Below are 24,333 nucleotides of genomic sequence, written 5' to 3' on the forward strand. Positions count from 1 at the left end.
CAAGGAGTCCAGTACAAAGCCCAGGTATTGATCATGTTCAACAAGAAATCTATGATTACATAGAATCATTAGAGAGAAAGGAAGAAACAACCAAAGGATCAATTCAGAGCCCAGAAGAAGGAAACAACCATTTTAGTGAGCCACAAGAACCTCCAGCATCTAATGTCTTGAAACAAGAAATCTTTGAGGTGGAGACATTAAACAAGTACCTCAAAAGTGAAAATCAAACCTTGAAGGTACAAAATGGAATTCAAATTCCCAAAAGTGATAACCTCATTCTTCACTTAATTCTATGGTATAAAAAGAACAAGAAATTGAAAAAAGAAAACGAGACCATGAAAAGAGAAATCATTAACCTGAATTATAAGACCCTTATGAGGAAACCAAGGATGCCAGTGACTGGCAAGAAAAAGAATAAGAAAGTGAAATTTGGATGTGCTGGAAAAGGTATACAGGAAAACAAAAATTATGTTTTGTATGAGGACATACTAAACCTTGAGTGTGGGGCAATGTAGAGTCCAATAACTGCTTTATCTTGACATCCCTTTTGTCCATACTTACCTCATCTTTCCTATTCCTATCATCCAAATAAATGCAATAAACATAAGGTTTTCATAAGGTAAACATTCATATGTCCTCCTTTTCATATTTTTCCAATATGCCTTATTGTTTTCTTAAATTTAGATGCATCTACAAAATTGACCTAATTCTGCAGCTAATCCATAAATCTGGAGCTACTTCCATTGTTGACAGGGTTCAAGTGTGTTAGCTCAACAAAGAAGTATATGGGTAGATAGGGAATGATCCTCTCATGGACTTATTCATGTTTACTCCAGCTAATTCATCATGATATCCGCACTACAACATGGTCAACCATGACAATCAACCGCAAGACAGTGCACTGGAACAAAGTCCAAGTTTCAAGAGATTTCATCGATTTTCTTTTTCAATAGAAAATTGATAAACAAGCGATATGATTTAGTTTTGATAAGGATTGTAACGAAGTTTTTTAGGCTTGAATTTCTCATATTGTTAATTAGAACTCTATAAAAACAATGGCAGCTCTATGTAATGGGTGCGCCGTTGTATGTAATTTTGAGCATCTTGTAGAACTATTTTTCATTTAATGCAAAGGTCTTGGTTCATACATTTTATGTGTTGTTGATTTAAGGCGACTGACTGCCTCATCAAGGGCCACTACGCACAGATCAGGTCTTTTATTCACTACAATTAGATTTTCTTTTGTTTCATAGATTTAATTCATGGATGCGCTGTTTTCATATTTTTAAGATGTAGATCAATGAAGTTCGCAACTAACTTCACTTGATTGATCTCCTTATCGTTAATTTCGTTCACTTAATATCTAGCATAAACTCAGTCATTTCATTTGCTTCATACCTAGTATAAGTTAGTAATTTCATTTCATTCATAGCTTAGTAATTTCATAGCTTCGTAATCTTGTTTTTGTTTTACTTTTTGCATTGAAATAAAGTTGCAGTAGATAAGAGTGACAATCTTTCTCAGCATCTGAATTCAGGCACAATTCATTTCCAATTTGATAAATTAGGATTTTCTTTATGTCATTTCATGCTTTATTAATTAGCTTTGTTTATCTGCAACATAAAAATCCAAAAAGAATTTAGATAACAATAATATAATCACCTTAATGACATAAAAAACTTCTGGCACATACAGTGCACTTGTACATCATCAGTTTACATGCCCTCGTTGATAATTTATTCTTACAATTTAAGAACATTAAATTGACTAAACAAGGATAAATAAAGAAATGTACAATAAAAGACCTGACTTAATCATTCCAAGATGTGTTAGAGAGGATGAAGTACCAGAGATATTAAAAGTTTGTCATTATGAGCCATGCGGTGGACATTTCACTAATAAAAGAACTGCCTATAAAGTCCTTCTCTTAGCATACTGTTCACCTTCTATTTCTAAGGATGCCAAAGAATGTGTTAAGAGATGTGACAGTTGTCAAAGAATGGGAAAGCATGTTGCTTTAGATGAAATTCCTCTACAACCTTAGGCACTTATTAACCTTTTGAGATATGGGTTTTAGATTTTGTTGGTCCTATCAATCCACCATCAAGACAAAAAAGTTATATTGTCGTTTGTACAAATTATGTCACAAAATGGGTAGAAGCTAAAGCACTTCCTTTTTCTACTAAAAATGTTGTAGTTTCATTTCTTTCTGAGGATATTTCCACTCATTTTGGTGTCCCAAGGGAAATTGTGACAGATCAAGGTACTCAATTTACATCCAAGCTGGTAGAGAAGATAATGGAGGAGTACAAAATCAAACATCAAAAGTATACTCCATATCATCCACGAGCAAACGGACAATTTGAATCTACAAATAAAGTAATTGAAGCAATTCTTACCAAGACTGTCCATCTACATAGAAGGGATTGGACAGAAAATCTTCCAAAAGATTTATGGGCATATCGTACCACATGGAAAAACACAACAACACACACTCCTTATGAACTTGTTTATGGAAAGCAAGTCCTATCTCCTCTTGAGTTCCAGATAAAGACTTTTAAAACAGTAGCCAAATTGGGTCTTGATCTATCAGAAACCAAAAGACAAAGAATGGAGTAATTAAATGAACTTGATGTGATATGAAAAGATGTTCTTTATAGAACCAATATAGTCCAACAACAAAGATCCAGGTGGCATGATAAGTTTATCAAAGAAAGAAAATTATAGCTTGGTAATTGGGCATTGTTTTTTGATTCAAAGTTTAAAGATTTTCAAGGAAAATTTCAAACTCATTGGCTTGGTCCTTGTGAGATTGACATTGTCTTTGATAATGGAGCAGTCAAAATTAGAACCATTGATGAAGAAAAAATAATCTTCCTTGTAAATGGTCATAGATTACAAATATATCATAAACCATTAACAAAGGAAGAGTTCATAAGAAATATGCAAGATAATATGAATTTCAATTTGGTCAAGGAAGATTCTTCTTCCTCTCCAACTTAGTTGTCTACTTTCTTTTTCAAAAAAACTAAATCTATATATATATATATATGAAAAAAAAATTGTATAAACATGAAAACCAACATTGTTGGCATGTTTATACACAAAATCTAGGTTGAAAATCAAGAATTATTGGAAGCATAGATTTTATTTTTAGTTCCCTATTCTTGTCCCATTTATTTTTATTCCTTTTCTGAAAAAAATACTACAGCTACATGATTGTCAGTAATCTGTAGCTCTCATGGAATTTTGTAGCTGACTTGATAGATTGCAACCAAGGAAACTGAAGATCATGGAAAAAACATATTGAATGAAGATCACAGCTGAAGCAACCTGAGTATAATCCATAAAAGGAAAAATCCAAAGTCAGTAAGGCAAGATAGAAGGTATGTAAATATTAGTTAGATAATAAAGGGAAAAACATTGAATTATGAAATTAAATAGATGAATGACTGTTGCTACTGCCATTTTGTATAATGATTACCTTCATTACGACATGACTTTAGCTCTAACGAAAATATCTTCTCAAAAGGATATGAACCCGATATGAAACCTTGTTATCCTTCAAATTTACTCCCTTCCTTCCGTATATCATCCCACTTTGTTCGCATACCATCAGAGTTCCTTGCATCATATATATTCCACTCAGCCATGTTCCATTGCCGAAAACACCTCATCCATTACCCAAATTCCATCTCTTTGACCTACTCCATAACCAAACTCCTTCCATAACCCTGTCAAAAAGTGAAATTAGGGGCTAAGACTTCTTCAGCATGGGAGCCATTGTACACTCAAATAGGGCTGTATTTCTTAAAGGATACCCATGGGTGAAAAAATAGTTGCAGCAAGCTCATTGGTTAGGATTTGTTGAAAACATTGATGGCCATGAGAAAGAAGTTATGAAATCTTTTTCTCAGGCATATGACGGTATAGAAGTAGAGATTGGAGACATTAAATTGTTCTAACAGAGTCATTTGTAGTAGAAGCTACTAGATTACCAAGAAACAGGGAAAGTTGGGTCATAAACCGGAAGATTAAGGAGAGAGAATGGGAAGTCTTTCTTTAAAATATAGGTATAGATATCTCTGTCTTTAAGAAGGGAATTCCAATCACAACCTTAAAGAATAAATGGAGAAATTTTCTATTTATTATTCAAAAATTCATAACTTTTGAAGGTAGGTTTGGAAACATGTTATTTTACCATGCTCGCCTAATAATGATTTTTCTTGATGGTAATGAAATCAACCTACCATACTTCTTGCTTCGTAGTTTGAGAATAATGGTTGGAAACATTCAAAGGAAAATAAAGTCCAAAGATAATGCCTTGTACCATCATGGGTTAGTGAAAATTTTAATTCAAGCCCATCTAAAAATAAAAAGGAGATAACTGGAAGATTTTCATATTAGAAATCATTTCAAAGAAGTTAAATAAGAAGAGCCTAGTAATAAAACAAGAAAGAGTAGAAGAAAGTTTCCCTAAAACCCTAAGGAAAATTCACCTGCACAACAAAGACAATAAGATCTGTATCATAGTGATGAAACCCCTCTTGTAAGTGTGTTGGAAACTCTTAAGCAGAAAAATGTTAAAAGAAAGGTAGCCGACAATAAAAGGGAAAGTACATCAAAAGGAGAAACAGAACAATAAAAGGTTAAAAAGCATCCTCGTACTACTGAAAAATCACCATCAACTATAAGAACAAGTGCAAGACTTAACAAACCAATACATGAACAGTCTCAGCAATCTCTAGAATTCATCAATTTAGAAGAAGAATACAAACTCACAGTTCCATCACTAGTTGCAAGTCCAACTAGGAGAACTCCAAAAATTGATCTTGTCTAGCAAGAAATATATGACCACATAGAATCTATGGGAAAAAGAGCTACAGGAAAAATTATTGAATCATTTGAAAACCGAGAAGAAATTTTCAGTGAAGGAATTCATTTTAATCTTCTAGAAGAATCCCAAATTGTAAACACTCTTATGCAGGAAATCTATCAATTGAAGGTGTTAAAGAGACATTTGAAGTAGGAACATGAAACACTAAAGGTACAAAATTAAATCCATAGAACTCAAAATGATAACATCTTATTACATCTTGGTTTATGGTATGAGAAAAATAAGAAATTGAAAGATAAAAATAATTTTCTTAAGAAAAAGGTCACAACTTTGCAAAACATGATCTTGATGAAGAAACCAAAGATAACAACAGTAAATATGAGGAAAACAAGAAGAACTAACTAGATGTTCTTTCTTAGGCCTCTAAATAATCTACGTAACAAAGAAGGATTACAAAATTTTGGAATTTTGTGCATGACGACATGCAATGTCTTCTATGTGGGGGAATGTTGAAGCCCAAAATTGTCTCTTTTTGACAACCTTCTTACACTCCATCCTCCTTTTTTATTCTAATAACTCTAATTGAGCACCAGTTTACAAGGTTCATGGAAATAACAGGTACTTAGACATATTTTATTTCATAGGCTTCATAGTTCTTTATTATTTAACTCAATATTTGCATAAGCTATTGAATTGCACCAATTCTACAACTAATGATTGATTATGCAGCATAGTTGAAGGTTCAATGGGTTTCAAAACTCTAGCCGAGGAACGAGACATATGGGAAGGTGGCTAATAGTTGGCATAGTGATATTTACCTATTTTCATGACCTAGATCGATAATGAGAACACCACATAAGCCTAGTCAACATGGAAGTCAGCCAGGGAAGAAGAAGCCAGAGGTGAACTAGGCGAGCGAGAAAATTAATGGAAGCATATATTTAGCCTCATGATTTGCTTCTCTAATAGAAAATCATGAGGAAATCATGATATATTATCTTCTTATGTTATGTTTAGTCTCTGTCGTGTAGGATAGGCTCATAAATCTCTAAAACAGTTATTGGTAGAGGTTATAAATCTACCTCTCGGCATGATAAACATAGACCTAAATATTATTGTGTTTCGAAACATTGTTTGCATTTATAAAGGTGGGTTTGATCATTCTGTTGAGTAATTGTCTTGATGTGTATTTAGTTTCTAAGTAATCATGCGTAACTACAACTTACAGGAGGGCCCCTTGGAGCTGTAAGGTCTTATTTGTTTTTAGACAACAATTCAGTTTCGCATTTTAAATCACCTTGAATTATTTTATCTAACCTTGCAGTCTTGATTGTTAATGACTACTTTTGACAATGATAACAGAGTTCATAACAGAGTATGTTTCGTTTAAGGATCAATGAGTGAAGTCGAGATCTCTTATGCACATGAAAAATAGTATGACATAGTGTGGATTGAGAGACATTACATTTGAGTGAAGAGGATTTCAAGTTCTAATTAGTGTGATTATAGAGTTAATTTCTCTTTTTCTGTTAGAGTGATTTAGATTTAGCTTCATTATTTAGTTAAGAAAGTGTGATATCTATTTTAAGCAAAGTGTGACCTTTCCTTTGAGCAAGTGATAATTCTAGTTTTATATTTCTTTCAAACAAGTGTGATAATTCTAGTTTTATATTTCTTTTAAGCAAGTGTGATAAACTAAGTTTAATTTTTGTTAAGTGTGACATATTTACTTTCATGTAAGAGTGATATTTGTTAGAGAAAACATGTGCATCTGGATATCTCAATTTAATCTAGGAATTGCTTGAATAATAAGGACTTCTAGTACATAAAGTGCACATAGATTTCATGAGTATCATAGCCCTGGTTGATAATTTATGTAGTAATTGAACATTAATTAAATTACCAAACAAGGGGTACATAAAGGAAATGGCAAAGGTGAAGCGGATGATTTTTGATGGAGTATGAGATCATATAGTATCCCATATTTCTAGCAAGAATACTGCCATGGAAATGTTGGTACCTCTCTCCATGTTATATCGGAGTTCTTTCGAACAGTGGAAGATGTTTCTCAAGGAGAATATGAGAACCATCAGGATGCAGAATGGTGAAGGCATCAATCCCTTCCTCACTCATATTTAGGAGGTATGAGATCAGCTAGCACCAATTGGGGAGGCACCCCAACTCCTAGAGATTGTACGACTAGAACTAAACAATGTCTTAGAGGATTGGAAAGTGTTTTCCCAAAGAATATTAGGCATATACACTTTTACTGTTTGGGACATGATGTGGGCCAATATGCATCAGGAGGAATTGAGGTGAGCTCTAGTAAAGAGTACCATTACTGGAAGCAACAACAAGGGACTAACGGGAGAAGAGGATAATGTGGCCCTAACATCTAAGTGTTGTAGTTAGGGATAGGGGGAACAGAATAATAAGAAGAAGAAGAAGGACTTGTCAAAATTTAAGTGATTCAAGTGTGGTGACTTTGGTCACTACAACATGCAATGTCCTCTCAGGAAGAAAGACAAGCGGGAGAAGAAATATGAGCAGGAAACATGCATAGAAATAGAAAAAAAATTCTCTAGGTCAGAGGAAGATATTTCTATGTTAGCAGATATACCTCTATCCTGGAGTGAGGTGGAATGATTTGGTGTTGTAGCCGTAGAGAGCTATAGAGATTGGGAAGGGCCCAGTAAGGATTCCACCTCATAGGATAATTACCTAGCTACAGGGGCCCACAGTATTCAGTAGTAGGATGGATCCATCTTAGAGATGCAGCCAAATTCCAGGGTGACAGTTGCAGACTAGTAGTAGTCAGGTGCTAAGGAGCGCAGTGCGGTGTTGGTAGCATTATAAAGTGGCAGAATTCATAGTTAGCAATATTGCAGATTCTTCAATGAAAGTGTTGAGACTAGTAGTAGTCAGGACTTGGGAGACAAATGCATCACACTGAACATAGTTGATTCAGTATTTTCGATACTTCTCAGTTGTAGTAGTTGTAGTTTCAACAACAATAGATAAGAGGGAGTGGAAGTGCAGATGCAGGGTTGGTAGCAGCATAGCAGTGCTAGCAGCAGGACAAATGTAACATCAGAGTTACATAGTGGTTGGTTAGTAGCAGTAGCTAGACATGAGTAGCGTGACAAGAGATAGTATAGAGATAGGGTGTTGTGGCAGTGTGTGCAACACTAGAACGCAATCCTCACTAAGGGGGAGTTTTCTCTTTTGTAGCATCAGATGTTTTCTAGTCACGAAACTTGGTGGATGGGATAGAATACATTAGTTCTCCATAACCCATAAATCATTTCTGGAAATTCCACCTCTAAATGGCTTAACTAAATTACTATCCCATTTATAATTAGTTCCTCATTTTAAATTTATGGAAAGGGGTCAATTAATAATAATTAATTAATTAAAGGTGAGAATTCTCTAGAAACTCGTATGGATCTATAGGGAATTAATATGGGCCCTTGATTAAGTTTTAATCTTGATCGTTGGAGTACCAAAAGAGGATTATCAGAAGAATTAAATCGGTAGATGCATGATACACTTTGGAGAACACTCGAAGGTGGGGAGCACTTGAGAGTGTGAGCAATTGCAAATACTCTATGATCTAGGTAGATTGATCCTCCAATGTAGGTCAACAAGTTTGATCAAGTCAAAGATCGAGTAGCAAAGTGTTAGAGGGGCAGAGATAGTGATCCAGGGGAATATTTCTAGATCCGAAGAGGAAAATGGTGAGTGACTAAAGTATTCCACATGGTAGCTAGCCTAGACCAGTCGCAAGGGTAACACTGATTTTTTTGATGTAGTAGAATAGGGCAATGAAGGCTTTCCCAACAAATTCATCTGGATCGTTAGAAGCAAATTGAGCATGCGCAGAGGTTGATGACCAGATTTCAGAGGTCATGGATTTTCTTGTCGAGGAGAGAATTATTCTCTCTAAGTATTTTCTGTTAGATCTTTTTTTTTGGACAACCTGTTGGGCTTACAAAGATTGTACTGATAATTCATTGTTGCATAATAAATTAAGCCCTCAAATATTACATTGGTTTTCCCAAGTTGGGTTTTCGCGCGTACTTTTGTCCAAAATTGACTATGTTTATTTTTCGTGTGCGTGTGTTAAAGGTTCTTAGTTCCTATTTTTCTTCCGCGGTATTTAATTTTAGTGAAGAATTACAATATGATTAATTCAATATTAATCTGAAAATTAGTAAAATGTTAATAAGTTAGGAGAATTAATCCCAGTTGTTGTGTTTCAAGGAATTTTCACAGATGATACTATGGGCCTCCTTAATATTATAACAAAGTGTTTTTTCCTCCCTTGTTGTAGATGACACCTAGCAAAATTTAGAGAGATCACATACAAAAATATGTCAAAACTAGCATTTCATAGAAAGATAACGATGAATAAGTATCATAAGTCATTTTGAAACATAAAATACCAAAATGATATACATGTTATTAAACATTCAAATTCCCAATAAGATCTTGTGGAAGTAACAAAAATCATATGCACAACGTTTAGTACTAGAAAACCATTAAAAAATTAATTTATGTCTTAAGGGTTGCATTAATAATATACATAATCATTGTTACTTTAAACATAAGCAACATATATTGTAGCTACAAGATCAACAGTGTCATGATTGGGCTTAGCCAACAAGTCATTTGTGATGGGCCATCGTTCTTCGACAACTAGTTGCTTCCATTTAATATTTTCCTATTGATGTAGGTTTTCAACCTCTAATATGGATAGAGGGATGCATAACTCCATCTCACCCAATTGTGGTTGAGGATCCTCATCATCCTAACTATGTATCATTCTTTAGTGTCTTTCACATGTTAAAATTTAAGTACATAAGCAAAACTATTAGCCCCCAAAAGCTAAATATCCTTATAAAATATTAAAATTATGGTTGGATGATATCTTCAAACACATATGCTAACCTAGGAATAAACAAGGCACTGTAAGAGGGAGATTAATGAAATTTGAGATGTAAGAGTTGTTGAAAGAGAGCTTCTAGATAAGGGGAGGTCGATACTCACAAATTTGGCTAGAACATAAAATGGAGGGCTTGAAAACTAGAAAAACATCATCAAATTTTCATTTGATGAGGAGAGGGGATTTGAAATCCGAAGCCTAATCACAACTATTCTTAATACCTCTGTCATTTTAACTCTAAATGCTAGAGTTAAAAGTATCATGCATTATTACTTTATCTCATTTTTATATAACAAGTTCTGATACCAAATGAGACATCGACATACAAAAATGATATAACATAAAAAGTAAAATATACTTTCTTTAATACAGAATTTAATGCAAACGGCCAAACCTCAACCCTTGTTGTATCAATGTGCAAGTAAATGCAGTGTGGAAGTAGATGCATAGGAATAATCTCTAATAAATTAGTAATAATTACTTATAAAGATAAATATTAAGAAATGATAGGCTTCAAAAGGTTCTTAAGATTGCAAGGATGAAATAACTAACTGAAAGAAGGTTGCTAAAGTTGATTGATTGGAGGGTATCTAACATTGATAAAATTGCAATCTATAAATCTTATTAGAATAGTTACAGTCAACAACACAAATAGAATTTACGAAATATTTTGTCCATTTCGACATTAATTGTGAAGCATTATTATCCATTTCGAGATTAATTTGAATCAACATTAGTTTATTTCAAAAATGTGCAAGATCATGTAAGTTAAGAGTTGCAATATCAACATCTACATAGTAAAAATTAGATGTAAAATTTTATAAATTGATGAAGTGCGATAGTTAGGGAAAAAAATCCAAATCACCACAACTCAAAGTGCCAAGAATTTAGTTTAACCATTTAAAAAGCATATAGAATTTTGTCTCATTGTGTATATTTAAATGCAGTAGTGTATATTTCAATAAAAATAATTACAAATAGATAAATTATTACATACTTAGCTATCACGTACTGGTGAAAAGGGTTGACCTTATGGAATCCATCTACAACTACAATTAGCATATGAGTATTCATATGTCACTGAGCGTCCTTTTCTGTATCAAAGCTATGGTTGAATGAAGTTACGTAATATGTAATAATAACCTTATTTCTCTACAACTGAAATAATATTCAACCAAAGTTTGGCCTAATGGAAAAGATCATGCCCTAATGCTTGTGGTACCACCATTAGCTGTGGAGAATAAATTCATTGAACATTCTTCAACAAATGTTCCTGGCATTTTCAACTAAGGTACTATATCAGTAGGATTGACATAACTGGGGGCACTTCTGTAGGAAACCATAGGATTTTATAAAACCTGTAAAGGCAATAGTTGTTGAAACTTCTTTAATTAGATCTCACTACTTATTCCACATATGGAGTTCAGAAAATTCAATACCATATGATTGACATGAATATGCATTCTACTTGCTGCTCGAGATAGGTAACTAGTATTATTTTAGGAAAAAACACAAAGAGGAGTAATGGAAGTGAGTCTCATTGGAAGAATCTATAGAAAAACCTTTCTAGATGTTAATATAATAGAAGTACAAACATTGATATTTTATTAATCTACTAATAAGTACGCATAGTGGGTACTCGTTGGATGTGTAATTTAATTCGACATCCAACAGGTGTCTACACTTGACATTTAAGTAAACAAGGAGATAAGTTAAAAAATACAATAAAAAAATTAGTTTGATTTTGTTTTCTTTAAAAATTCATAACTCTTTATTATTTTAAATGTTATTATATTATATTCTTTAGGGGGGCCATTATATATCTAAAAATTACCTTAATGCATTAGCACATGCAAAAGTCAAGGAATTCAATAATAATTTATAGTGTCATATACTCCTGAACAAAATGGTGTCACAAAAAGGAAAAGCAAAGCATTGGTTGAACGTGTTTGAAGCATGATAAAAGGTAAAAAAAATTAATGATTTTTTGGTTAAAGCAATTAGCATTGTTGTATATTTGAAAAATAGAAGTATTACAAAAGGTATAGAGCACAAAACACCTTATGAAGCTTTTCCTGGCTATAAACCAATAGTGTCTCATTTGAGAATCTTAAAAAGCATAACTTTTTCTCTTTTTCTTGAAGAAGATAGGAGAAATCTTGATGCCAACGAAATCAAGTGAATTTTTAGTGGTTATTGTTCTGAATTCAAATCTTATAAAATGCATGATCCAAAGACTCACAATTTTTTTCAAGAAGAGAGGTCATATTTCACCAATGTATAGACAGGATTTGAAAATAGGAAGAGCACAATGTCTTGAAACTACTTAAACATAGTAAAGAAAAAGAAGGTGAAGAACAAGAGGTTGATGAAGAATAGGGTAGCATTGAAGCTAGTAGCACACAAACAAGAACTAGAGCAAATCCAAAATGAAATGAGCCTTCAGGAAGATTAGTAAGGAAAATTCATGCACCAATTAGGAATAAATATAATGCATTAATGAGCTTATCATAATACAATGCAATACCAAGATGAAAGGATCAAAGGTTTTGATCTGATATATCGAAATCCATCACATTACTATTTTTAATTGACGTTCAGAGTCAATAAGTGAGGCTCGTCATCTTGATGATGAGCCACACTTGGTAGCTTGAAACGTCAACTAAAAATGGTAACATGATCAATCCAATATTATCATATCAAAATTGATATTCTCACATAAGCAGCTACTCTAAAGATCAAAGGTTGTTTGTCATAGGAATTTGAAATGAAGGATCATGGAGAGATGAATTATTGTTTATGCCTTGAAGTTTGGGGAGAGAATGGTAGAACCTTGGTCACACAAAGTAAATATACACATGAATTAATCAAGGGATTCAACATGAATGGATGTGAAACAATGTCTACACCATTGTAGTATAATGTTAAACTCAACAATGATAATGAAACAGAAGAAGTGAATGGTACATTGTATAGAAAAATGGTGGGAAGTCTTAGTTATTTAACTATAATCAGGCTGGATATTGCATATTTAGTTAACACACTTAGTCAATTCATTGCTAAGCCACATGAAAGTCACTAGAAAGCAGCCAAGAGAGTCCTTTGGTATTTGAAGGATACTGAAAATTTTGTTATTGAGTACAATAATGATTTGAATGTTGAGTGGACAGGTTATTGAGATTCTCATTGGACAAGGATCGAAATGTTAATAAGTCCACGTCTAGATATACATTTACTATTGGATCTAATATTGTGCCATGGAGTAGCCAGAAACAATCAATTATTTCTTTGTATTCCACTAAAGCTAACTATAAGGCCTTATGTAGTGCAACCTGTGAAGCAATTTGGCTAAGAAGAATTCTTGAAGATGTGAGAAAAAATAAAGAATGACCAAGAGTCATCAAATGTGACAACCAAAGCTCTATCAAATGGGTGAACAACCTAGTCTATCATGCAATATCAAAACATATTGAAATATTAAGTCGTCTTGTATGAGGAAAATGTAATCAAAGGAAATTAATTTGATTTGTTGTTATGCAAATGGTAATGTGACGAACATATTTACTAATCCTCTAGAAAAATATAAGTTCACATTATCTAGAGACAAGTTAGGTGTGGTAAATAATTCATTTTCTCCATTAAGAGGGAGCGTTAGAGATAATAGAGAAATGAATGTTCTAGGTTATGTGAGTTTCAAGGCGATGTTTTAGAATTTGTTGTTTTTCAATGTAAGTGAATTGTAGCTAAGTAGGAGCCTTTATCCTCCAAGTTGTTATGTTTATTGAATCTATCAACCCCATTGCTATATAATGAGACACAATCATATACTTAGTACATACAAACTTACCCCAAGTTTTTTTGACAAGTTTGATTCATTCGTCAAACTTACCCGAGGTTTTTTGACAAGTTTGACCCATTCACTATACTTGCCAAAGTTAACAATGGAAATTTTAGTCTTCACACACTGTTAGCTTTTGATTATTTTTCTTTTTCTTCAATATGAAATATATTATGAGACATGTAGAAGTCTCAAACTTTGTCTTTTTCTTGGTTGGTATATATTTGGTTTGACAAGTTGGATCTTTCAATATACTTGGGAATGCTAATCTTAGCATTGATATTTTACTCTCCTCATGTTATAAGAGAGGTGGAAGTCATAAACTTCATTTGTATATATTTTAAAAAGGTTGAGAAGAACATACTTCATGAACATAGCACATTGAGGACAAACTGAAACATGTATTTGACTTTATAAAGAGGTAATATATTATAATATATAAAATAAAAAACCATATGCATATGCAATAAGAAGCCCATACAATTTAAATAATTATTTTGGAAATAATTTATCTTTTAATCATGAATTATAATAATAATGTGATCTAAGTATGTGTAAATAATAAGATTGCATAGCAATTTAAAATCTTTTTTATATATAAAAATGATTAGTAAATTAAGTTATATTAGGCATATTTTAGCTAATTGTAGGTAGTTTTCTATGGAGCTTTATTCTCTAGCCAATGTTAAATTACAAAGATGAAATTTTGAATTCACCTAAAATGGGGTCAAAACCTAGATAATTTTCACTACAAATATTTTTTTAAAGATAGAGAAACTCTAGACATCGGCATTACCTACCCCACACAACTTAAGGTAATGTTATTTCTCTATATTTGAAATGTATCCTTCCTCTTTTTTAACTATGGGAATCAGTAATTCCAATGGTATCCAAAAATTATTGAAAATTTTCATGGTTTCTTACAATTTTTAAGAGGTGCATATGTTCATGTTCATTGTTTGTCTTCATATTCATGGATGGTATATTCTAAAATAGAATGGCCCATATTTATTGTTGGTCTAATCTAAAATGGAATGGCACTTTTTAATTATTGTTCCTTTCTATAGGACTTCATTTTCTTGTTTTTGTTTGAGCTTTTACTTTCTCATTCAGATTTCCATGTGTCAACATAACTAAGAGAGGCCCCCCACCACTACTTATGGTTCCAAGAATGTAGGGGAGGGACCTTGCTAAATTGTACCAGTAATGGATGAACTCTAACAAATGATATATTTTCCAATACTCATGGCTTAAGTAAGGTGAAGATGATAAGATAAGCCAAGTAGAAAAAAAAATAAGATTGTTTTTTATTAACATGAAAAAAATTGTTATCAACACTCATGGATCATAACCCTTATAGATGTCCATGGTCTCTAGATCTTGATCGTGATTTTTTTACTAACTACAAAAGTAAAAACACATATAATATTCATATAATATTCACAAGAGCATGTATTTTTCCTCATGGTAATAGCCATAAAAAAATTTAACAAATTTAATCACAAATATTCCCAAGGACAAATAATTTTTGGGTATTACAAATTGACTTTAGAAGCATTATTAAATACCAAAAAGTGTTGGTTGTGCCAATGTATAATCATAGAAATGGTAAATGGTATTCAATTAGAATATGCCCCTTGCAAATTGATAACAATTTTACATTGATTTAGTTATACTCACCCTTGAGGACAACACTACTTTTGAAGGGAGAGAACATGTAAAGATATTATGCCAATCCCCTTAATTAAAATACTTTATTCATTTATGAAGCCACCTTTCTTGAATAAGACTCATTAGATAATTAATTAATAGTTATTCAATGTAAAAAGTATATATTTTTATTAATAAATCTTAAATTAGGCTCTACTTATATCTTATAACCACTCATAGTCAAAGTTCTCTTGCGATAGCTATATATTGTGATAGCTATATATTAAATAGAAATTTATGTAATATTATGTCAAAATTTATTATTGTATTTGGAAATTTGTTTTGAAACATCCCATCATTAAAATAGAAATAAAAAGATAACTGAACTTTTTATTTTTAAATATAAAAAATTTATTTATTTTCCTTTATAATTAGTTCACATTTTTAAAAAATCACATCACACTTCTCCTCTTCAATTATATATATAATAGCGTTGCTATATTGTGATTCTTTAAATTTAAATCCTCTTCAACGACTTTCGAAGATATTGTACCTCTGGTTTTAGTTTCCATCACTTGATCGACCATAATAGTACACTCAATAATTGGTTAAATTTCCATAGGATTCCCCATGAGTAGATGGTCCTTCTCGGAATATTGCATATCATTGCTTTCTCCATAGGGCGTGACTTCATATCTAGGATTTTTCTAATAATTGGTTAAATTTCCATAAGATTCCCTATGAGTAGATGGTCCTTCTCGGAATATTGCATATCATTGCTTTCTCCATAGGGTGTGACTTCATATCTAAGATTTTTATAATTTTGGCTGGCCACACTCCACTACATTCCCATCTATCACTGGATGATCCTCCTCGGAATATTGCTTTCTCCAGAGGACGTGGCTTCATATTTGCTGTACTTGAAGCTTCCTAGCGGTCTTTTTCTGCAACCCCGTTTCTTTTGTTTTGCTAGTTCCCTTGATGCTACCTGTTTGAACGAGGGAGCTCCAGTCAAAATCCCACTGCACTCACAGACAAACACTAACACAACTGATGCTAATACCTTCATCAATTTAACTATAAACGCTCCAATTAGAAGAAAATTTATTATTACTTAATTTCATTTTTTATATAAAAGTTGTTCTCCGAGCAAATAGTACATTGAAATAAAAAATGATATAATATAAGAAGGTAAAAGAGACTTCCATTAATATGGAAGTTACTGTGAGGGACCGAACGTCAAACCCTTCTTGTGTCAGTGTGGAAGTTAATGCAGTATGAAAATCGATGCAAAGGAGCTCTCTTTAATAATAACTATAGAGATTGAATGTAACTAAAACTAGCAAGATAAATGATTAAGGAAGGATAAGCTTTAGAAGGTTCTTCCTGAAGAAAGTTCCTAAATGATTAAGGAAGGATAAGCTTCAGAAGCTTCTTCTTGAAGAAAGTTCTTAAATTTGATTGATGTTGGAAAGATAAGGGAGCTAAAATACAAATTTCACATAAAAATTTTATTACATGAAAATTTATTCAATTTTATTATAATTCATCTGGTGAAGGGTATTTAAACGGTTTTAGAAGGTTTTTTTGAAAAAAGTCCTTAAATTTGATTAATATTAGGAAGATAAAAGAGCTAAAATACAAATTTCGCATAAAAACTTTATTACATAAAAATTTGATTCTAACTTTATTATAATTAATCTGATGAAGAGTATTTTGATTCAACTTTATTATAATTAATCTGATGAAGAGTATTTAAAAGTATTTAAACCTTTTAGAACAAGATTCAGACTACAACTTAACATACACTTACTAAAATCAACCTTTCCAAATATAAGATTAACTCACACCACTAATAATAGAACTCGCACTGACTACACTCCATGCCTGAGTAATTGTTATTTCCAACAATTGATTAGACGGTATCTAAGAACAAAGCAATGTTTAAATCTTATCAAAAAAATTACAGTAAACAAAAGGAACAGAATTTGTGAAACATCGCGTCCATTTCGATATTAATTGCGCAGCACTCTTAGATCATTCCAAATATGTGCTTAAGAATGGTAATATTGACATCCAGATGGTGAAAATTAAACATTCAGTTTTAAAAATTAATGAAGTGCCATAGTTGGGGAGGAAATTCTAAATCGCCACAACTCAGAGGGCCAAGAACTTAGTTTTGCTGTGTAGGTTTAAATGCAATAGCGCATATTACAGTAAAAACAATCACTAATATATAGAGAAATACAGACTTTAACAATCACGTACTGATCAAGAGGACCGATCTTATTTATCCCATCTACCACTTCAGTTAGCATATGAATATCTCAATATCTCACTCAGCCTCTTTTTATGTATCAAAGATATGGTTGAATGAAGTTACTTAATATGTGATAATAAAATTATTGTCCGAGCTTAAATACTATTCAGATACATGTAGCTTGGAAAACCCAACCAGTGTTTAGTCCAGTGAAGGAGACCATGCCCTGACGCTCGTGGTACCACCATTAGCAGTGCAGAATAACCTCGTCGAACATTCTTCAAGAAATGTTCCTGGTGTCTGGAACTGCGTCACTGTATCAGCAGGATCGACGTAACTGGTGGCAGTTCCGTATGCAACAATAGGATCTGGGAACGCCTGTAATGGCAGCAGCTGCTGAAAGTTCACTAATCAGGTTTCACTAATTATTCTACATATGGAGTTTAGAAATTCAATACCACATGATTGCCCTTAATAAGCACTCTACTTACCACTCGAGACAGGTCACTAGTATTTTGTTGGTCAAAAGAACAAAGAGGAGTAACGCAGGCGAGCTTCATTGAAAGAATCTGCAGAAAATACCTTTCCAGCTATTAATATAATCAAAGCGAAGAAATGAAATCTAAGTACAAATTTAGGTATTTTTTGGTGCGCCATTTTAACCGAAGTAATTCTTACCTTCACCTGGCTCTGCAAGGACTGCACATAGTTGATGATTTCCTCTAACACAAGTGCCTTGCTGGTAAGCTAATATCTCACACACACCACAATTTAATAATTTCCATTTCAATGACCGGACAATATTAAGCATTAATTCAACAGTAACCCAAAAAATATCGAATAAAAACTCACAACCGTATTAATCCATCACTAATTCAGCAACTGAGTGTAAGCCAACAATTCGGTAAACAAGGAAAAAGAGAAAAAAATTGTTTACAGTCTCACGATATTTTGTAGGATTTATGAGAAAATGTAAGAAAATTAAATTTTCCACAAAACTGTGGCATGGCAGGAAAAGTGTTGTTTCCCTTGAAGTTCCTCCTGCATTTTCTATATATGTCTTAGGGTGATAATTTAGCTTTTAATGTTGTGAAAGAAACTTCTTAATGGTGAGAAAGAAATTAAGTAAAAGGAGCAGCAATATTATACCTTCGAGCAACCAGGAATAAGGTTTTGTAGAACATTCATGCGATCGCTGATTTTCTGCCTTCTGACCTGCATTTGATAGAAATTTAATGAAGACAAGCTACTATTTGTCGAACTAATAAATCATTAGTGTTATATAAGTATATATACCCTTTCTGCCAAGCTATGACTGTCAGTAGCCTGTCCTCTTCTTGCTCTCACGTGGATATAATCCTTGTGAGACTCGGTCTTTGGTTCGTTCTTCACAATATTGAACAGCGATTGAGGAGGGTCACGCCCTGTAATATCTAATTTAGGGTTCGAATTCTCCCCCTCATTATTGGAAGCACTTGAATTTTGGGGAGATTTGCATGTCTCCCTTTTGGATTTCTGAAACCACATGCCAAATAAATCTAGAGTTAAATCATGAAATGGAATGGAAAAGGTAAAGTAAAGGAGTTTAAAGTTCGTGGAGGTGGAACTTTTGGTCTCCACATGTTGTGGTCTAATAGTAAGCTGAATTATATATAACTATATTAACTGAAAGCTGCTTTAGACATGATTTCTTTACTTGAAAAAATAGTAAAACATAGTAAAAAAAATTCAAATGGTATGAATATATACTAATCTGTAACCTAATCTAATAAGGAAATTTTATCCATCAGTGGCCATCAGATTAATCTGTGATACAATAAGTTTTCCCTTTAAGATGGAACCATGGTGGTTTTTGACTGATCGACCTTGAAAATGACAGGCACATTTGTCTCAGGAACACTCCTGCTAACACATGGATCGGTTTTTCTTTTCTTCATCCTCCAACGAGCAGTTTTATTTTTAGCAAGGGGCACTTCAATGCAAGAACCTGGACACGAATGAAAATTTAGAGCTTTAGAAGGTTTAGTCCTACACTTTCAATAACTATCAAGACACTACCTTTGATTTCAGCCAATTCTCACCGTCTCCTGGAATGTCAAAAGTTAGGTGAGTGGCATCACAACCCTTTCCTTCTTGTCTTCCCGTGCTTTTAGGCGTTGGATACACCACCCGATCACCATGATCGACACAGACAGATGGCCCATAGATTGCTTTAGCTGCTACGTGATCCTCGTTGATTATGCTGTGATTAATAATCTCCTGCTGTCCTAATGAATCTATTGCTGACTCATAAGAATAAAGTGGGGCCTTCTGAGCAGCATGAGAACTGGAAACGGGCCGTAGATCAATATCCTGCGTTGTGATTGCTTCACAGGAATCAGAGCTCGTCAGCCCATCCAGTGGAGCAAACTCCATACATTGCCGATGAGCAAGATGATTCGTAACATTGTACTGCGATTTTCTATCCAGAGAATCAGAGATCAGGCCGCTCATCCCTACGGATTCCTGAAAAACCTGGTAGTAATCCGAAAATGCTGTCATTGCTCTTCAATTTTATAATCAAAAGACGAAATGCGGTATCTACTTTAACTGCTCATCCTGCAAAGGAAAAAATAGAAATCTGTTTCAGAATGCAGAATTCTGAGTGCTGGACAAGGTTGAGCTCGAGCAGATAGCTCTTTCTGGCAAGTTCTATATAAAACAAGAGTCTGACTGGGCTTGCACAACTTGCAGTGTTGTACGACGAATTGTTTCCATCACTGTACGTTCGAACTTATCAAGAAACTGCAGTATTATTTATGATGGGCTGTACTGCTCCCCCATAATATTATCTCAGTAGCTCTCAGTACGGGCGATGTTCATTAAAGTTTCTCAGAAATTGGAGCACGGAAGCACCGCAAAGTAATTTATCTCTTCTCACTCTGCCCACGTAGAAAGCAGGCAATTGTGTTTTCTTTTTAAAATTTTTGTTTTTTTGTGTTATCAAAATTTGTGAGATACACAAAATTATATTTTTTGTTTTTTAAGTGAAAAATAGATTTAACACCATTAAAATTTGTGATATATTTAAAATATTAAGACAAAGAAAATTTAAGTTTTCAAAAATTTAAACTAAATTTTATCATAATCTTATCAAAATTTCTATTATTTTCTAAACTAATTTGTGAATTTTTTCCTGACACTTTTTCATATTTATAAATACCAATTAAATACCAAACGAAACATTTAAACAAAAAATAGTAATCAATATCTTTAGTTGCACTTATAGAACAAGATTCTTGGCCTGCATCCAGCCAGGGAGTTCTTAAAAACATTAAAAGCAAAATCACCGAATTGTAGCCACATTACCCGTGAAGTCAGACTTTACAGAGTATCGGTTGTATGTTAAAGAAATCTCAATGGACGGGAAGGGCAATTAGCTAACTCGATCGTCCGGCCATAGATTTAGAATTTAATAAGCCTGTAACATGTACTAATAGTGATCGTTATCTCTATGATTAAATAATTATGTCAGTATTCACAGTTTCTATCAGAACCACTCATGAACTGGCTTATACTTTAAAAAGAAATAGCATGTAAGATATCCTCATCCCATTTAGATTTCTAATCATAACTCAGATTTAATTAATTACGTCATACACATGATTATAATCCTGATATATGATTAATTAAGGTAGGAGATTAAGATTGGTTTGAAAGATAATTATAACATTTTAACTTTTCAATTTAATTAATTTTAAATTATTATATTCACAATTACTATTAATGTTTGATTACTCATTATTAATTAGAATTTTAAAAAAATATTCTGTCTACTACTATTATTTTAGCATTCATTAATATAATTTATAATATTTAGTTTTAAAAAATAAAAAACTATTTTTTTAATATTATTAAAAACTATTTTTCAAATATTTCATTGGACTAATTTTAGATACAATATTTACTATCTGGTTTCATGGCTTCATTCTGGCATAGCTCACGTCTCTGCTTGTGGGTCGATCGATTATTTCCAATTTGGACCAAGATTTGAAGGTTTAAGGGGAGAGTTAGAAGTTCAGAGTTTTAATTGTGTCCAATCCTCCGGATACTGGTATATTTGGTGTTTGCTGTGCTTTCGCGCCCATAATCTGGTTCGCCACCCTGCAATGGCTCCCCGACAGCGCAAAATTCCCCGCAGAGGTAGCAATTATGGTGGTCGTGGGGTTAACAGGGGCAGAGGAGAGCCCGTTCCTCCCTGTATAGTCCCGCTCGCCTCCAAATCTCCGTCATCCTCGTCCTCTGAACATTCTTGTCCTTCTCTGCATAGTTCCCTTCACTCCTGTCGGTTCAAATTCAAAAGCAAATTGCACAAACCCACCATTTCTGCCCTGCTCACTGTTATTTTTTCCGAGGAAGAAGAGGACTCCTCAAGCTCAGAGGAATACATCAGGGACAGTCCTCTCTCCCACAGCCCCAGTAATTCTCATGAAAATGAAGCTGGTGACATTCTCAATGCCCCAGACCCGCTTCGGACTGAAGAGCAGCGCGAGGATTCGCCCCTGCATTCAATCTCTGCTAATGATGATATCATTCCTTGCGCTCCAGCTTCCTCCTCAGGCAATAGGCTACACATGATGTCTCTGCCGGAGCGCGCAGAACAGGTTCCAGAGGAGAACATGGGGGTCGAATGGGTCAGTTCCACCGGCCGCGACATGGACGCGGATGAAGACATGCCACCTCAGGCTTGAGCAGTCTCAGATTGAAGTTTTTGTTTGAACTTGCGTACAGTGGTTTTCGGTTTTCTCCAGTCTTCTCACTACGGTTCACTACTATCTTCCAGCTTATAGGAGCTTTTTTCTAATCTTTTGTAAAAGTCTCAGAACTGTTGTATGGCAGGAAAAGCAGGATGTTCTATTTTGGGGTTATTGTCTTTTGAAAACTGCATTATGGATTGTAATCAGATATTTCAGTGCTGTATGCAGCAGATTTTGTGATAGAGGGCGGGATGTAGTCCCCTCAGAGGTCTATACCTCTCTATAAATATTTTTTACCTTTTTTTATATAATAGATAGACTTTACTTAGAAAAATATATATATATATTTATAATTAGTTACCTCATATCATAATTTAAGTAGGTCTTTGCATAAAAAATGGATAGAAATAAGATGTAATTAAATATACTTCCCAAAAATTACTTCAGGCTATTATTTATGTTTTTCTAACCATTTAAGTAGGACTAAAATTGTAACGTGTAGACTTACTACTAGTTACTACCCACCAAAATTTATGGAAGTCCTCGTGACCAAACAATTAATTAATCCATTTCACATCCCATCTTATTATTTCTTACCAAAGAGAAATTATATTATTAAATTTGTTCACAAGTTACTACCCATCAAAATTTATGGAACTCCTTGTGATCAAACACCTAATTAATCTATTACACATCCCAATTTATTATTTCTTACCCAAACAAAATTATATTATTAAAATTTTATATTAACCACCATTAATTATAGGATTTTATATAATTTTTTTCACAAAATAATTTTTATGTTAAATACTAAACACTAACTTCCCTTACCATACTTAATTATTATTATTATTTTATTATATTTTTATATTTTTAAATATATCATAAATATTTTCATAGTGCTTATGCCTTCGTACTTATTAAACCTACCTAATAATATGCCCAAAGAGCATTATTCATAACTTCGATTTCAATCATGAATTTGTTTCAAAGTATAACATTTTTCAATATAATTAACTGATTTAACTGTATTTTAAATTTGTTTAGAGAGATTAATCCCAACTTTATAACAATACAAAATAATCTGTACATCATTATTTTACAAACCTATTGAATTTAATGAATTTTTAACTTCCGAGCATAACTTAAATCTCACGTTATTGCAAATAAGCTCAATTACAAATTATATATGAGCATTAATCATGGCTTTGAATTTACATAAAGATAGGTAAGCTCATCAAAATATTGCATTTTATTTTAAATTGGTGTATATTCATTTTAATTTTATGTTTATAATTTATTTTGTCATCGAGCATTCAGGACACAATCGCAATACAATCTGTAAGTGGAAGCTTGGAATTTGGTACCGGGTTTTGTTCTATGAATCCTTTGGAGGGAGCACAACTACCATATGTTCCATAACTCTTAAGAATATGACTTAATTCTTTGCAAGACCCTGCTCCTTAAGTGCTCCACACTATCAAAGAAATTGTATTTTAATTTTCAAATGGGCTACTTCAAATTGCGAACTGAAGCATTCAAAAGCCCAAATTTTTATATACCTTCAGCTCTTTGTTGCTGCGTGAACATACTCTCCTTTGAAGACCATTCTTCTCCCTTCCCATTAGTCACGCCCACCTTCAAGTTTTATCAAACTTGATTTTGATGGAGCCTCTAAATGTTATCATAGTCTAGTTGGTTTTTGCTGTGTAATCTGTTCTGATAGGGAGTCATCCTTCATTTTTTTTCATGATATTTGAATTACAATAATAATAATGTAGAAAAGTTAATTTTTCTACGGTTTGGTTTTGGATAGTTATTTCATTATGCTATTCCAAACTTATTTGCATGATCATCAAACTCATAAATGGTCTATCCTCATTACAAATAGCTTGAGATTTAAAGGTTTTCTCTCTTGCATTGACAACCTTCTCACCTGTATCCAAACCATCATTCCCCCCATATAAGATGATAGAGAAATAAGCTAGCATACATGCTTGCTCAGGAAGATTGCAACACTCACTTGTTGTTATGTAAATCATAATGGATATCCCTCCCTTCGTCCAA

The 24,333-nt window shown here is 33.1% G+C and overlaps 1 protein-coding gene across 4 annotated transcripts; it reads right to left on the reverse strand.

Annotated features, from left to right (window-relative positions):
* Window positions 1–17,351: 17,351 nt before the first annotated feature.
* Window positions 17,352–20,212, reverse strand: LOC149203205 (uncharacterized). Of its 4 annotated transcripts, none has more exons than XM_089400149.1 (7): window positions 19,612–20,212; window positions 19,396–19,517; window positions 18,827–19,045; window positions 18,680–18,745; window positions 18,209–18,277; window positions 18,022–18,099; window positions 17,352–17,908 (listed from the first exon to the last, which is right to left on the reverse strand). In XM_089400149.1, exons 1-7 carry the CDS (start codon window positions 20,069–20,071, stop codon window positions 17,732–17,734), a joined length of 1,191 nt encoding a protein of 396 aa, XP_089256275.1. In that variant the 5' UTR covers window positions 20,072–20,212; the 3' UTR covers window positions 17,352–17,731. The 4 variants fall into 4 exon arrangements, with proteins under 4 accessions (XP_089256275.1, XP_089256274.1, XP_089256273.1 ...); XM_089400148.1 differs by having other exon boundaries at window positions 17,352–17,917; XM_089400147.1 differs by having other exon boundaries at window positions 17,352–17,923.
* Window positions 20,213–24,333: the final 4,121 nt, after the last annotated feature.

This window comes from Pinus tabuliformis, chromosome 2_1 (genome assembly GCF_031772625.1).
Source record: "Pinus tabuliformis cultivar Carrire ecotype Pingquan chromosome 2_1, CPIR1, whole genome shotgun sequence".
Lineage (NCBI taxonomy): Eukaryota > Viridiplantae > Streptophyta > Pinopsida > Pinales > Pinaceae > Pinus > Pinus tabuliformis.

What these genes read in the sequence shown, in the direction of transcription:
- LOC149203205 (XM_089400146.1), bottom strand. Translation starts at nt 20,071, where the DNA reads ATGACAGCATTTTCGGATTACTACCAGGTTTTTCAGGAATCCGTAGGG. An exon ending in ATGTGCCTGTCATTTTCAAG is followed by an intron (nt 19,046 to 19,395) that starts GTCGATCAGTCA and finishes ATGTGGTTTCAG; the next exon opens with AAATCCAAAAGGGAGACATG. An exon ending in CTAGTGACCTGTCTCGAGTG is followed by an intron (nt 17,927 to 18,021) that starts GTAAGTAGAGTG and finishes GTGAACTTTCAG; the next exon opens with CAGCTGCTGCCATTACAGGC.